Below are 12728 nucleotides of genomic sequence, written 5' to 3' on the forward strand. Positions count from 1 at the left end.
TTGGTTGCTGAGTTTGAGGTAAATTTAGGTTTGACCTAGACCTATCTAGACCTGAGCACTAGACTTTCTCTTTCCCTTTACCCTTCCCCCCCGACCGGTGGTCCGTGGGGACGGTTGGATGGATGGTCTCGACCGCTCCCGGGGAGAATTATCATGTTTTCTTTAGGTTTCAGGGTGGATTTTGACTATTTGCTGAGGTACAGGAGGGTGGTTGGTTGGATGGTTGGATGGTTGGCTGATTGACGATCAACTACCTAGTAGATACTGTTACTTATGGTGCTGACTGTGTTGCACAAATAGCACATGGCTGGTCAGTTGTGGTGGCTCATTCACAACTAATCAAGAAATATAGTAATTCAACGACTCCTTCCTTATGGGGAACAAAATCTATCTAAAGATAGAATGGAATACGGCCAAGCTTCCGTCGGCGTTAACGGGGGGCGCCGTCGGAAGGTACCTTTTTTTTGTTTCTTCTGTACACCCCTAGACTAGTACTAGACTCCCAGATAAGCCCCCGAACATATGATGTTAGTCTCGTCGTTTTTCTTTGTCCCCGTTAAACGTGTGTAACCACCACGCAAAGTGTCGCAAGCTAGGGGATTGGGATTGGCTGCCCTGAGAAGGTTCGCATCCGTGCAACATCCGCTTGGCTCCCGTCTCATCCATTCATCTGGTGTGCTGATGCATGCCTCCGTGGAGTCGGTGATTGGTTGAGGAAAATCACCGGTGAGCTTGTGAGTCTTCAGACTGCCACACACGGAGCTGGAGGGTTCTTCGGGATCTGCGCTGGCATCGTTGGCTGCAGTGTCTGGAATGTGTGTCTGTTGTTGTTACACAAGGGGGTCAAAGGCCAAGAAAAAGCCCGCTGCAGTTCAGGTACACAGCAGAGAGACAGTAAGCAGGAAATATTACGTCCGATTGGTCTGTCTCATGCCCGTCTTCGCGTCATCAAATTACCCGTCGTTAGGAATCCTTTGTCGCCCATCGCGCCTCTCCACTCAATCGACAGCTGGCCCAGCACGGCGCGTCCGTCGCGTTTCATGTCCTTCTGCAGGGTCTCCAGCCCTTCCTGTTGGCCTTCTTCTTGCTCGACGAGGAATGCAACCTGCAAGACATCCCGCGGATGTAGAGTCGGTGGCCGCGGATCCGCTTGTTCCGGTCCTTGTAGATCCCAATTGAGGGATACAGCCTTGAATGGCGGTTTCGGATTGAGCCTCGTTTGCTGTCAAAATTAGCATGTCGCCCAGGAGACGTCTCACTTTGGCTATGATTTGTGTTCGACGAACCTTGACCACCACAGGACCATCGCCTACGTTCTCTAGTTGCGCTTCCAGAGCAAACCGGAGCAACCGGGTCTTGCCATATGGCCCGAGTGACTTGTTCTCGACTTCCAGGGGCGCCAGCTCTGATGATTTGGTTCGAACACTCAAACAGGGCTGTGCCACGAACTGATAAAGCTTGCGGAAGGTTCTCACACGCCCGCTGGCTGCTTGCGCGTCCGACCCAATCAATGTCTCCGTGTAGCTGACGCTAACCGCCAGGATGTGATTCCCTTCCTCCTTGAGATCAAACCGTACTATTTTTTGTAGTGAATGGCCCTTCTGCACCCCGTCCTTCGAAGCCGTGTCTTCGGCCGGTTCTAGGTCTAATGCCGCTACCTGCGATGGTGTTTGCATCTCTGCCACTATACGAACCGATGTGACGACGCGCGACGTCTCCTCATCCGGCAACTCATTATTGGCGCTGAGAGTGCATGCAAACGTCTCACCCACATACGCAGATCCAAACGCCGGAGGTAGGGTTAACTTGTCGAACAGTCAGTGAGGTGAGGTTATGACTAAACTTGGACGGCCTTCGTACATTGGGGGTGAGGATGAACTGATCGTCGACATTATCGGCGGGATAGCTGAGTGAAGCTTTGCTTGAGATCTTCGTGTCTGCTGCCGGGAGGGGGTACTGATAGGATAAGGAAGGTCGCGATAGCCTTGCACGGTCAGGAACAAGCGGAGCTGTCGGGTCAAGTTCGGTGCTTACCGCAATACTGGACAAGATCAGCCAAGGTGCCGTAATAAAAGGGTGTCCCAGCAAAGCGTACCTTTGAGAGAGACTGCATGTGGCTCTTTGGGGGCATCAGCGCCCGAGTGAGCGCGAGGGCGTGCCATGGAGGGATGTGATTGTGAGTTGAACCAGAGCCGGACGCGGCGTCATTCCGTCGTTATCAGCGCCGCACTAGCTTCAAGCAAACAAGCCAAATGGGGCAAACCGAGCAAACCTCCGCATTGGCCGGGATACGCGAACTATTGGATCATCCTGGCTCAAACTTGACTTGATAGCTCCGATTTCTTATTCTCATCAGACAAATGGAGATATCCGAACCCGCCTAAGATCGTCAATGTGACATCTACAGTAGATCTTGATGCTAGGCAGGTCATTGATCACGCTTTTCTCCCAGATCTGTCAATTTTTTTTTTTGAGGATTAGCCTGATTATGTCATGATCCGATCTGATTGCTTATCGATTAGGGGTCGTTTACTCCATACTACGGAAGCCACCACTGCGACTATTCTTGTCTTGCTACGCCTCCTTTCTCCCTTTGTCAAGCTCCTGGCCTAGAATAGCTTCTGGGTTCAGAATGGGAGTGACACGTACAACACCTTCTCGCCAGCAGCATGCGAGCGCCTCCACGCCTACGGACGCTCGAGCTACACGCTCAAGAGCTGTGGCAAGCACCCCCGCATCGTCCAGGAAGCGAAAAACGACTGAACAGAGTGTCACACCAAGTACGTCATCAAAGAAGTCGCGTCGATCTGCTCCAAGTCGCCCTACTCAAGATCCCGTTGAGGTGATCGATCTGACTGGCGACACCCCTAGCCCTGCTAGAAGAAGAGCTCGAGCACCAGCATCATATGACGAGCCAACTCCTGAGCGCCGCGCGAGAAGATTCCGCACCCACCCTCCCAGCACATATCTTGATAGAGCCGCCCGTGCACTATCCCAGCGGTATGCCGTACTTCGTGTTCGGACCCTATAGCAAGCTAATGTGTGCCCTGCAGGATGTTTGTTGTCGGACATAGTGTCACGGAAGTCGATGATGCGCCCGAGATATCATTCGACATTGTCGGTACCACTGGCAACGTCTATAAGACCACGATAGGGAAGGTGCCATCTTGCAGCTGCCCAGATGCTCTAAAAGGAAATCAATGCAAACATGTCTGCTATGGTACGTCGAGCCCCTTGCGTACCCAGTTACCCCGCACCCTCGTCTCTCTGCTTGGTAATTCTGCAATGTCCGAGTTGCTGATTCTTCTGGTTTGTGAAGTTCTAGTCAAGGCCCTTAGAGCGCCCCAGCATCTTCAATATCAGTTAGCATTCTTGTCGTCGGTAAGTTCGGTTGATGGTAGCCGCATGAGATTGCAGTGCTCATGGCTATACCATAGGAACTCCGAGAAATGTACAACGGCTCTCCCATCAGCCGCGAGCAGGCCAACGTTGAAGAAAACAAGGATGGGAACAGGAAGCCTGTTGAAGGCGACTGCCCGATCTGCTTCATGGAGTTTGAACCCGACAAAGAAGAGATAGTATGGTGCCGAGCAGCATGCGGAAACAATATACACAAGACTTGTTTCCAGAAGTGGGCCGCAACTCAGCAAGCTCAAGGAGTGAGATGCGTTTATTGGTATGTTCCATCACAAGACTAAGAGCAAAAGCGCAGCTGACTCTCCGCGCAGCCGTTCTCCTTGGCAAGCAGATACTGGTAACCTGAAGCTTGATGAACTGGTCAAAGGAGCCAGTGTAGATTCCGATGGCTACGTCAATGTAGCCGATCAGCTCGGCCTGTCTGGAATTCGCGGTATGAGACCGAATCTGTGATTCTCACGTTCACTTGTTTATTGCCTTAACGTAGGCTGATACTGACAGTTCTGGTATAGATTGTTCAACATATCATCCTTACTGGGTGCACCGGCAATCGTCTCGTTATGGTTCGCGACGTGGTAGAGGTGCGTGGGACTACGCCAACCGATATTAGTAGTGAAGCTTAGCCGTCTGGCCTGGATTGTTTTCTGGATCTTTATAAGCGTCGCAAGTCTGAGATTGATACCCAGCGCATGTCATTCAGTTATATTAATACATTGGTATCATTCTTCCAAATGGGCAGTACATTTAGCTCTATCCAACAATAAGGCGAGATTGCACCGAACATAAACTGATTTGTCTGTGCAAATAAAATTTGAAGTCCTCCCTGCTGCCAGAGGTTCTATCTACTGACCCCAAGTAGTAGTCTTGCTGGATATCACAGCGGCTCTTATCCTGGTAAACTTTCAGCTCCAGATGAGCATCCAAAATCAACGATACTGTATACCACGCCCGAGCCAACCTCATCGCTCAGTTCCAATCTAATCTAGATTGGCCACGCAGACACATGGACAAAGTCCGTGTCCATGATCCGAACCGACGCGCACCCCCCGCTGCATGGGAATAAGAGGTATCCAACCCCTCCAAACCGGGACAAGCACATTAGTACCCCGTAGAAGGCACACCTCAGAGAGCTCTCTACCACGAAATGAATGGTAGCCAAATGCATGCATGCAAGCATTATATAGCCATGACAAAATTTTGGTTTCCCAAGGAGATTCTTCATCCACTGTCCTTCACGACCCGCCGACCCCGACGAACAACAGCTACACTCACTGCTTCTTCGCCCGTCATCCACGAAGGCATTTTTTCTGCATTGACGATGCCATTCTCGGCTAGTTTGCGGAATCCGCTGATTATGTCTGTACCGGTGAAGGTGAGGGAGAGGGTTGGTGTTGACGATGTTGATGTGGATGTTGATTTGGGATTTGGGGGATCGAGGAGACGGATATCGAGACGGTCGAGCGGAGCAGAAAATAGAGATGCGGAGGTACCGAAGCGGGATTGTACAGTTAGGGTGCGCTTTTTGGAGACGTGCGGGTCTTCGTGGTCGGTTTTGGATCGTTTGGGTGGTTTAGAAGTGGAAGGGTCTGCGTCGTCGGGGTGTTGGTTCTCCTTGTGGTGTGAAGGATGGTTCATGTGCTCTTCTGGGGTGACGGTGTTAGATGGTCGAGGGTCCAGCGGACTTCCTTCGAGGGCGGCGTCGGCGAAGATGCTGAATGCGCCGGTGGATTGGTTGGCACGACCGGGGCCGCGGAGGGAGAGGAGTGCTTGGAGACTTTTTGCTGTTAGGGAGGTGGGTTTGAGGGTGTAGCGCTGGTGGGGGAGAGAGAGGGCCTTCGGGAGGGCGTCGCGGACGAGACGTTGCAGGCTGCGGGGGTCGGTTGCGATGGCGGTGGGGGTTGCGGATGCGCTAGTGGTTTTTGAGGAGCCCGGGGTCGAGGCTATGGAGGTGTATAGGTAGGGACAGCTATCTGGGAAGGCGATGTAAATGACGCGCGAGGCGTCGGTGAGGAGTTCGGCGGCCTGGCGCGGATGTTGGTAGGGGGAGTTGGTGACGAAGATGCGGAGGAAGGTGAGAGGGAGTGAGGTCGAGCGGGAGAGGTAGTAGTGCGCTTTTACTAGCGGGGAGATCTGTTGCTGAAGCTTGCTGAGGAAGGTTGAGGCGTGGACGCGCGGGAGACATGCGGAGAGGTCGGAGGGGTCTGATTGTTGTTGTTGTTGTTGGCTTTCGATGCGGGAGAGCTCCAGTGCGGTCCATCGGAGGCTGGAGGAGTGGTCGTCGATGTAGCGAAGGTCGACCATGGCTAGTTGTCGCAGGGTAATCCCATGTCTCCAGTCGCCTTCGAGGATGCGATCAATTACTTCGCGTTTGCCGCCTTTTCGCAACTGCAACTCCTGGTATGCGTTTCGGACATCGTTGACGGTGCGCTCCGCAGGATAGGGACTCAGTCCCTCGTCCTCCTCCTCTTTCTCGTCTTCATCTTCTTGGAGATATGGTGGGAATGCCTGGAGATTGCGATCTTCGAGCCATTGGAACGCCAGATCCAACAGTGCTTGTCGGGTGAGCTTGCCAAAGGCTTTGACTAGGGACGGCGTGGAGGAGGGAATGCGGAGGTTGCTGGGTAGACTGGCGGTTGTAGGCGCGCGAACGGACTTTAGGCGGGCCATTGCGTGTGAGTGTTGATGGAAGACCTACTAGGTAGGTCCATGTAGCAACAACTCGGCAGATTGGTAGGGCTGAGTGGTTACTTTGCTGAGTTTGGGATTGGACACATTGGATGCGGCGCGAAGCTACGGGATTGCGGGTGGTTCCTGGGGCATCAACAAACAGCATCACGTGGAGATAGAATCACCGGGTCTTATCTTAGTGCGGTTGGCAGCGCAGGGGCTCCCGCATTCTAGTCGATCGTCTCCAGTCATTCTACTACTCCTCTTTTCATTGATTTGATGTCTGAATAGCGCTATAGATGCCGGAAATAGCGTGATTACAGGGTATGTTGTCTACACGTCGACTATCGAGTGATACATGAACATACCACATCTGCAAGGATGGACAGAGGAGAGGTTGTGGATAACCTCATACGATAAGTATGCAGATCCCGATTATTAATGAGGAGGTTGTGAGGTTGTGCTCGCGGATAATTTTACCCTTTTCTGTAGTCGGCACTTGGCTAACTGGATTCAGCAGGTACACGAGATGTGGTTTATAAGCAGGGAGATTAACTCCTCGCGAACCGCGCAAAATCCGAAGTAGAACAATAATACTAAACAATACTAAGGTCGCCAAGCCATCAGCCTTGAGCCAACCAGGGCATCCATAGCGGGCACCCGGCCAGGCAAGTCTGGTAGACCATAAGCCAGTGCGAGGGAATTTGTTCAATCTGACTTCACACGGGAGTGGCCAGAGTCATCCCTAAAGTTCAACCGGTTTGGACCCTAAAACCAGGCCGGCGAAGGACGGCGGCAGTGCCATTCTTTGGTTCCGCAAGCCCGACTTCGGCCACCGGAAAGAGGATGACTCGGGTTCGATGTCATCAGCGGAAAAGCATTTACTGTAGTGGTTAGTAGTGATTGTGCGGTGGCAACACGCGGCCCCCGGGTAACCCAGCGCAGGTACTGTGTACCTCAAGGGAGGGAAGGAAAAGTATCCAGATTCCGGGGCCCAGCGGATGGGGAGATTAGATCTAGAAATAATTTGGAAAAGAATACTTGATAGGAGTGAATGATTGCAAGATGATGCAAGTAGCGATCGGAGCGAGACAAAAGCGTAAGTGAATGAGAGGGACGGTTAGTCACCGGGATTATTCAACGGGGCCATTGTGCCGCATTTTCCCCCCGATAACTTAATAATCAGCGGCTTCCCTCCAATTCCCCCGCCCCGCCGCAAATTCCCACTCTTTTTCGTCTCCGGCTGTCCCACACTCCAAACTCGACTTGACCCTCTTTCTCTCCTCGACTCTTCCCACGCCTTTTATCTTCTCCTGTCTCGTCTTTGAATCCCGCTGACACCCCATATCGCTTGCACTGCGACCCCATCGATTGGTCCGCCCACGACGAATACACTGTGCGGGTTACCGTGAACGGTTTTTGAATACTTGGTGGTGATCGTACGACCAAGTGTCCCTGTGGAGAGGGACTTCGATATAGAAACTACGAAACCTGACTACAATCCTCAATACTCGCATCGCCGGACTTCAGGGAAAGAGGCCCGTAAAGCCTCAAAAACACATCATGTCCGAATTCAACGGCCGTCGGGCCCCCAACTTCTCTCAATATCTTGATGACCTGAATGCCATTCCTTCGCCGTACGATCAGGCCCTTCAGCAGCAACATCAGGATTCATACAACCTCGAAAATGAACTATCGCTTTTTACCAATGCCGAATTCTTTGATTTCGACAAGTTTGCCGATCTGAATCTGCCCAACTTTGACCAGCTGGAGGACAACACAGTCAAGAAGGAAACCGCGCAAAACACCAGCTCTGACATGGACTTTTTGAATCTTTTGGGAGGTGAGTTGCTGTGCAGTTTCTTTGAAAACACCACGATATACAATCCTTGGGTCCAAGCTGGGTGGTTACGGGCAACTGTTGGTGTATTGTTGAAGCAGTTGCATACTTCCTGCATGTGCACCGCTTCGCCAGTTGCTTCAACCTTCAGCCCTCAATCAATGTGCTTTTTCCATACATTCAGCCCGCCAACCCCCTCTTTCATTTTTCCTTTGTCCAATTTGCTTTGATTGTGCGAATTTCGTACCCTCTCAGGGACTAGTACTAGTGGGAGAAGCTTTACTATATCCCTGAGACACGAGCTGTTCCTTCCGCCGCGCACCTCATCTGCAGGCTCTCCCATTGGCTCGTATGCTGCACGGGGTCCTCTTTGTCTGTGCGCGATCGCAAAACGTGCAGCAGCCTTGCCTTGGCCTGGGATAACGCCAATCGCTCTCGTGATGGCGCCATACCACGTGACCCGTACAGCGTGGGAGGTTGCAAAGAGGCACCCTTTGTGGCACATTCAAGATGATCTGGGCTCGTGTTGATCCTAGTGATGCTGTGCTTTATACCCCTTCCGCCCAGCTTTGGACCCTTTCCTCTTGGTCGACTTGCTTGCCTCATCAGGGGCCTTCATCCAATTATGATAGTCATGACTAACATTCTCTAGAAGGCTTCGGCAATGTCAACGACATTTCCTCTACCATGAACTCCATCAACACCCAACCTTTACCGGTTCAGAACACACAGTACTCTGCAGTTCCGTCCCTGCCCAACGGTCCCCTCAACATCAACCCTGCTCCTAGCCAAGCGGCTTCTCAGCCCTCCCCGCAGTCCTCGATCACATCCCCGCCGTCTGCGGCTGCCACCCCCGCCCCGGCCCCGGCTACCACCTCCCCGGCAGCAGGACCTAAGCGCAAGAACACACAAAAGACCCCGGCCATGAGCGTAGAGGAGGCCGCGCGCGTTGCCGCCGAAGAAGACAAGCGTCGCCGGAACACCGCCGCGAGCGCCCGCTTCCGTGTGAAGAAGAAGATGCGTGAGCAAGCTCTCGAGAAGACCGTCAAGGAGACCACCGAGAAGAACACTGCGCTGGAGGCTCGCGTCACGGCCCTGGAGCTGGAAAACCAGTGGCTCAAGAACCTGATCACCGAGAAGAACGGACAAACCTCGGAAGAGGCCAAGAAGTCGGAGAGCGACATCGCCGCCATGTTCAAGAAGTTCCTGGCTTCTCAACAGCAGAAGGAGACTGAACGGAGTAGCTTTGAGTCCAAGATCGGCGTGGGCACTGCCTAAACCCGACATCCTCGTGTTGTTCTCTTTTCTTGCTTGTTCATTTGAGCTTTGTAGATGATGTTTATGCAGAGTCGCTGATTCTCCCATCATTTTTTTATCTCTTCTTATTCTTTTACCCTTTTTTTTTCTCTTATATCTAATGGTGTACATGAGGGGATGGCGTCGCGGTGCTCGGAAATACCTAGGCTCGTCGGTGGCATGAGTGATGTTTATGAAGTACAAAAATTCTTCGATCGAAACAGATCAGATCAGGAAAAGCTGTTGTGCATATCACACACACGGTACCTGTTTCTCTTTAAAAAGCACATGACAATGAAAAATGAAACATTGACAATCAGTTATAACGTCCTGTCTCCATTTCCGTATAATCACGCGTATACTCTACCTAATGGTCCATAGTCACTTGTGTGGACCTAGTGATCTGGCGCTAATAACACTGATTAAAGCAGAAAGTTTTGATCTGCTATTACGAGTGAAGTAGAGGTCTACTATTTACCGCAGTCATCGTAAGAAAGTTGAAAATGTTACTTACACTCGTTTATTCTAATCTTCCTCTTTAACACTCCCCCAACGTGAAAGTTCAACGCATATAATAGGTACTATTGTTTTTCATATAATATGCAAAGCTGATGTCCTTCACCTCAAAACACGGAAAAAGGAAAATAGCGTAGCAAATACATTCATGTAAAGTAGATATGGAAGAAAGAGAATAGCGGGACAAAGGTAAATTGACATCAAAACAAAGACAATAATGGAAGAAAAGATAAAATAACATTGATCAATGTGCCATACATGCTTGCAAGCCCTTGGGGATATCAAATAGAAACCGTACCGTGCCGTGCCGTGCCGTCCGTCCGCCCGCCCAGATAGATAGATAAGTCCTGTCCCGTGTGCACCGTGCCCAGTCCCGCGTTTATCCATCCTACCGATCATGGTTCTTGGTATAGGAGGGGGATGTACAGATGTGCAAAAGGAGTGAAATCAGGAAAGGGAATATGTGGAATGAATATCAAACGCCGTTTTAACGCCTCATAGCAAGATAATAGATAGGTTGTGGGGGTATGTGGAGGGAGGGACTCATTCAGTCTCAGGGTGAGTTAGTTATAAAACGAAACCCTCTGTGTATGTGGTTGCATTAGTCATTACTTGGAAAGAAAGAACGCAGAAGCAAAAAGAACAAGAAAGCAGAACGGGGTTCACTCAATCTGTCATGGAATATCTCATCTTGCGTAACTTCGTTGCAGTATCAAAGAAGGAAAGAGAATGGAAAATTTTCTTTTCTTCTTGGAAAGATAATCTGGGTGGGAGAGTTGATTCGATACCCGATCAAATCAACCACCCTACTCACCAGAAAACTCTCTCTTCATGTCTGTCACACCCTCAACTTTTATTTCGGGCTCCTCCTCTCTCCCTTCGGCAAGCTTCTCTTCATCGCTCTCTTCACCGTTAATCTCTCCCCATCCTGAGCTGCGACGGCTGATTCGCCCCGTCAATGGTTGGTTGCTTGACGGCCCGGACCATGGACTGCTCATACCGGTCCCAGTGATGCTGGCTGCATTGCTGTCGTGGCGACTGTGCGACTGGGCCGCGCTGATGACGCTCGCACCGTCTCCTGCAGTGGCGTTCTTGTGAAAGCTGCCGCGCTCACCGCTCCCTGCGAGAGGCGTGGCCCCGGAGGCCGAGTAGACGCTGGCACGCTCAACACTAGCAAGACCCACCAAGCTAGGTCTGTTGAGGACACCCGGCGGATTGAATGAAGAGGAGGTCGCTGACTCTCCGACATTTCCACTCAGCACACTCAACGGTAAACTCTCTCGGCTGCCACCGAACACGGATGACGGCGCCAGGGCGCGAACAGAGGCATTTGTGTCCAAAGAGTTTCTGCGGCGCCTTTTTGATGACGATGCGAGAGTCAGAATGGAGGCGTTGTCGGTCAAGATATTGTTGGCTGTCGCAGTACTATAGGTGACCGAGTGACCATGAGGGGCAAGGTGGGGCGGCACGGCCGTGGCTGGCGACGGGGGAAACTGATGAGAAAATTGCACTTGTTGCGTCGCTGAACTGTGTAAAGAACCGGTATGGGTCAGACCATGGTGCTGGTTTTGCGTATTGTAGAGCTGCCCGGAAGGTGCTGCCGATTGCACAGTGGTCAAGGTCGTGGTCAGAGATCGCACCGATGGCGCGGGCGATGAGAAGGTGCTCCCCTCGCCTCCCCCCTGCGAACTGATGCCACCACCCGCTGTAGCCATCGTCCCTGCCTTGGAATATGCTGCATCGGAGATGGCCGTGTCGCCGTTGGTTGAGATGGTTGGCGCGGTGGACTTCGCACTGGTGGCTGGGACCTGCTGCTCGTACCCGGAATATGCGAGGGAGGGTTCGCTCTGCGAACAAGACCTCCGATCGGAATCTGCGCTCGCCTCAGAAGTGTTGAAGTCGCTATTATAGTCGGGAACCATGTGGGCAGTGCCCGACAGCGGGTAGGGGTTGTTCTTCGAACTCCGGCTTTTGTATTTGGGCATCGCATGACGCTTGTTGGACCAGCGGTTGGCACTTGAATCGGTAGAATGCTTGAGACTGGCGAGTCGCTTCATCCAGCTAGAAAAGGGGTGGCGACGTCCATTGCGATCTATGCCTTGTACATGAGCAACAACTCAGACAAGAACTTCTGAGATGAGCTAAATTCACTCACCATGCGCCCTGGCGGGCCCTTCAGCCGTGGCCATTCTGGCCTTCCAACAATCCACCGGTGAGATAGCCAGTGAAAGTGAGTGATTATGCGATCGCCACACTCACGACACGTTCCCCGTAGCGAGTGATGCAAGTCCACAGGGATACAGCGATAGACGGTTGGCCGATCAGATAACAGCCGCAGGGGAAGATGCGTGAACCGAAGAAACGGATCTAAAGGGTCGGAGGGGTAGCGGAGGGAGAGACAGAGATGGGAAGGGTGACGGGGGGCGAAAGCAGATGACTTCAATCCACGAGAAAACGACAATAAAAATTGTAGGAAGAAACAAAAGAGTCCGGAAGGAAGAAAAAGCAGAGCGAGAAATTGGGAAAATGGCGATGGAAGGTGGCCGGCCATCCACCCTTTCATTTCCAAGTCAGGAGTTCCTCAGGAGCTGCACGTGATGCCCATCGGCCCAAATAAACGATCGGCGCCTGGATGTCGCCTTTCTCTCCTCTGCGTTTCACTCCCCAACCAATGCATTTAGTTGAGTGAGTGAATGAGGTTCCTGCCTCACACTTTTCTCTCCTGACGTGTCATTATGTCTGCCCTCTGAATATTGTTTGTTTGTTTGTCAGTGGTTCAGCCTGACGAATCTATGTCGATCTGTTACGAATCCCGCCTCCAGCACTCCGTCTTTCAAGCTTCCGAGGCTGGAACTACTGCAGTGATGCGATAGCGCGTATCTCGCTAGCCCGCTTATTCGGTCCTTTGACATGGATGTTCCCGGCGAATTATGTTAGTCTATCCATGCCAGTTCATGACTCGCTGCCGCACGCTTTACTTTTTAGTCTGGTG

The 12728-nt window shown here is 51.9% G+C and overlaps 6 protein-coding genes across 6 annotated transcripts; 2 read left to right on the forward strand and 4 right to left on the reverse strand.

Annotated features, from left to right (window-relative positions):
- Positions 1-795: 795 nt before the first annotated feature.
- On the reverse strand, positions 796-2162 carry BO79DRAFT_279062 (trafficking protein particle complex subunit 13; the record flags this gene model as incomplete). The annotated part of the gene is made up of 5 exons (XM_025687942.1): positions 796-1222; positions 1287-1805; positions 1861-1984; positions 2035-2041; positions 2096-2162. 5 exons carry the CDS (start codon positions 2160-2162, stop codon positions 929-931), a joined length of 1011 nt encoding a protein of 336 aa, XP_025534005.1. The 3' UTR covers positions 796-928.
- Positions 2163-2632: 470 nt separating this feature from the next.
- On the forward strand, positions 2633-4027 carry BO79DRAFT_233589 (RING finger protein; the record flags this gene model as incomplete). Its single annotated transcript, XM_025684292.1, has 6 exons — positions 2633-3000; positions 3054-3220; positions 3320-3381; positions 3438-3676; positions 3729-3850; positions 3930-4027. The coding sequence occupies 6 exons, from the start codon at positions 2633-2635 to the stop codon at positions 4025-4027; spliced, it is 1056 nt and encodes a 351-aa protein (XP_025534006.1).
- Positions 4028-4473: 446 nt separating this feature from the next.
- Positions 4474-6119, reverse strand: BO79DRAFT_291444 (CENP-N/CHL4 family protein). The gene has a single exon (XM_025688996.1). The coding sequence runs from the start codon at positions 6082-6084 to the stop codon at positions 4636-4638; it is 1449 nt and encodes a 482-aa protein (XP_025534007.1). The 5' UTR covers positions 6085-6119; the 3' UTR covers positions 4474-4635.
- Positions 6120-7306: 1187 nt separating this feature from the next.
- BO79DRAFT_205400 (putative bZIP transcription factor (MetR)) lies at positions 7307-9534 on the forward strand. The gene is made up of 2 exons (XM_025681845.1): positions 7307-7927; positions 8577-9534. Exons 1-2 carry the CDS (start codon positions 7648-7650, stop codon positions 9200-9202), a joined length of 906 nt encoding a protein of 301 aa, XP_025534008.1. The 5' UTR covers positions 7307-7647; the 3' UTR covers positions 9203-9534.
- A 272-nt stretch (positions 9535-9806) lies between these two features.
- Positions 9807-10338, reverse strand: BO79DRAFT_73386 (uncharacterized protein). The gene has a single exon (XM_025689671.1). It carries the CDS (start codon positions 10133-10135, stop codon positions 9839-9841), a length of 297 nt encoding a protein of 98 aa, XP_025534009.1. The 5' UTR covers positions 10136-10338; the 3' UTR covers positions 9807-9838.
- Positions 10339-12047, reverse strand: BO79DRAFT_73389 (uncharacterized protein). Its single transcript, XM_025689672.1, has 2 exons — positions 11892-12047; positions 10339-11828 (listed from the first exon to the last, which is right to left on the reverse strand). Exons 1-2 carry the CDS (start codon positions 11923-11925, stop codon positions 10543-10545), a joined length of 1320 nt encoding a protein of 439 aa, XP_025534010.1. The 5' UTR covers positions 11926-12047; the 3' UTR covers positions 10339-10542.
- Between the last annotated feature and the right edge of the window lie 681 nt (positions 12048-12728).

This window comes from Aspergillus costaricaensis (genome assembly GCF_003184835.1).
Source record: "Aspergillus costaricaensis CBS 115574 unplaced genomic scaffold BO79scaffold_62, whole genome shotgun sequence".
NCBI lineage: Eukaryota > Fungi > Ascomycota > Eurotiomycetes > Eurotiales > Aspergillaceae > Aspergillus > Aspergillus costaricensis.

Coding starts and splice junctions, on each gene's coding strand:
- BO79DRAFT_291444 (XM_025688996.1), bottom strand. CDS start 6,084: ATGGCCCGCCTAAAGTCCGTTCGCGCGCCTACAACCGCCAGTCTACCC.
- BO79DRAFT_73386 (XM_025689671.1), bottom strand. CDS start 10,135: ATGATCGGTAGGATGGATAAACGCGGGACTGGGCACGGTGCACACGGG.
- BO79DRAFT_73389 (XM_025689672.1), bottom strand. CDS start 11,925: ATGGCCACGGCTGAAGGGCCCGCCAGGGCGCATG. Junction 11,829..11,891: donor AGGGCCCGCCAGGGCGCATG/GTGAGTGAATTT, acceptor TACAAGGCATAG/ATCGCAATGGACGTCGCCAC.
- BO79DRAFT_205400 (XM_025681845.1), top strand. CDS start 7,648: ATGTCCGAATTCAACGGCCGTCGGGCCCCCAACTTCTCTCAATATCTT. Junction 7,928..8,576: donor CTTTTTGAATCTTTTGGGAG/GTGAGTTGCTGT, acceptor AACATTCTCTAG/AAGGCTTCGGCAATGTCAAC.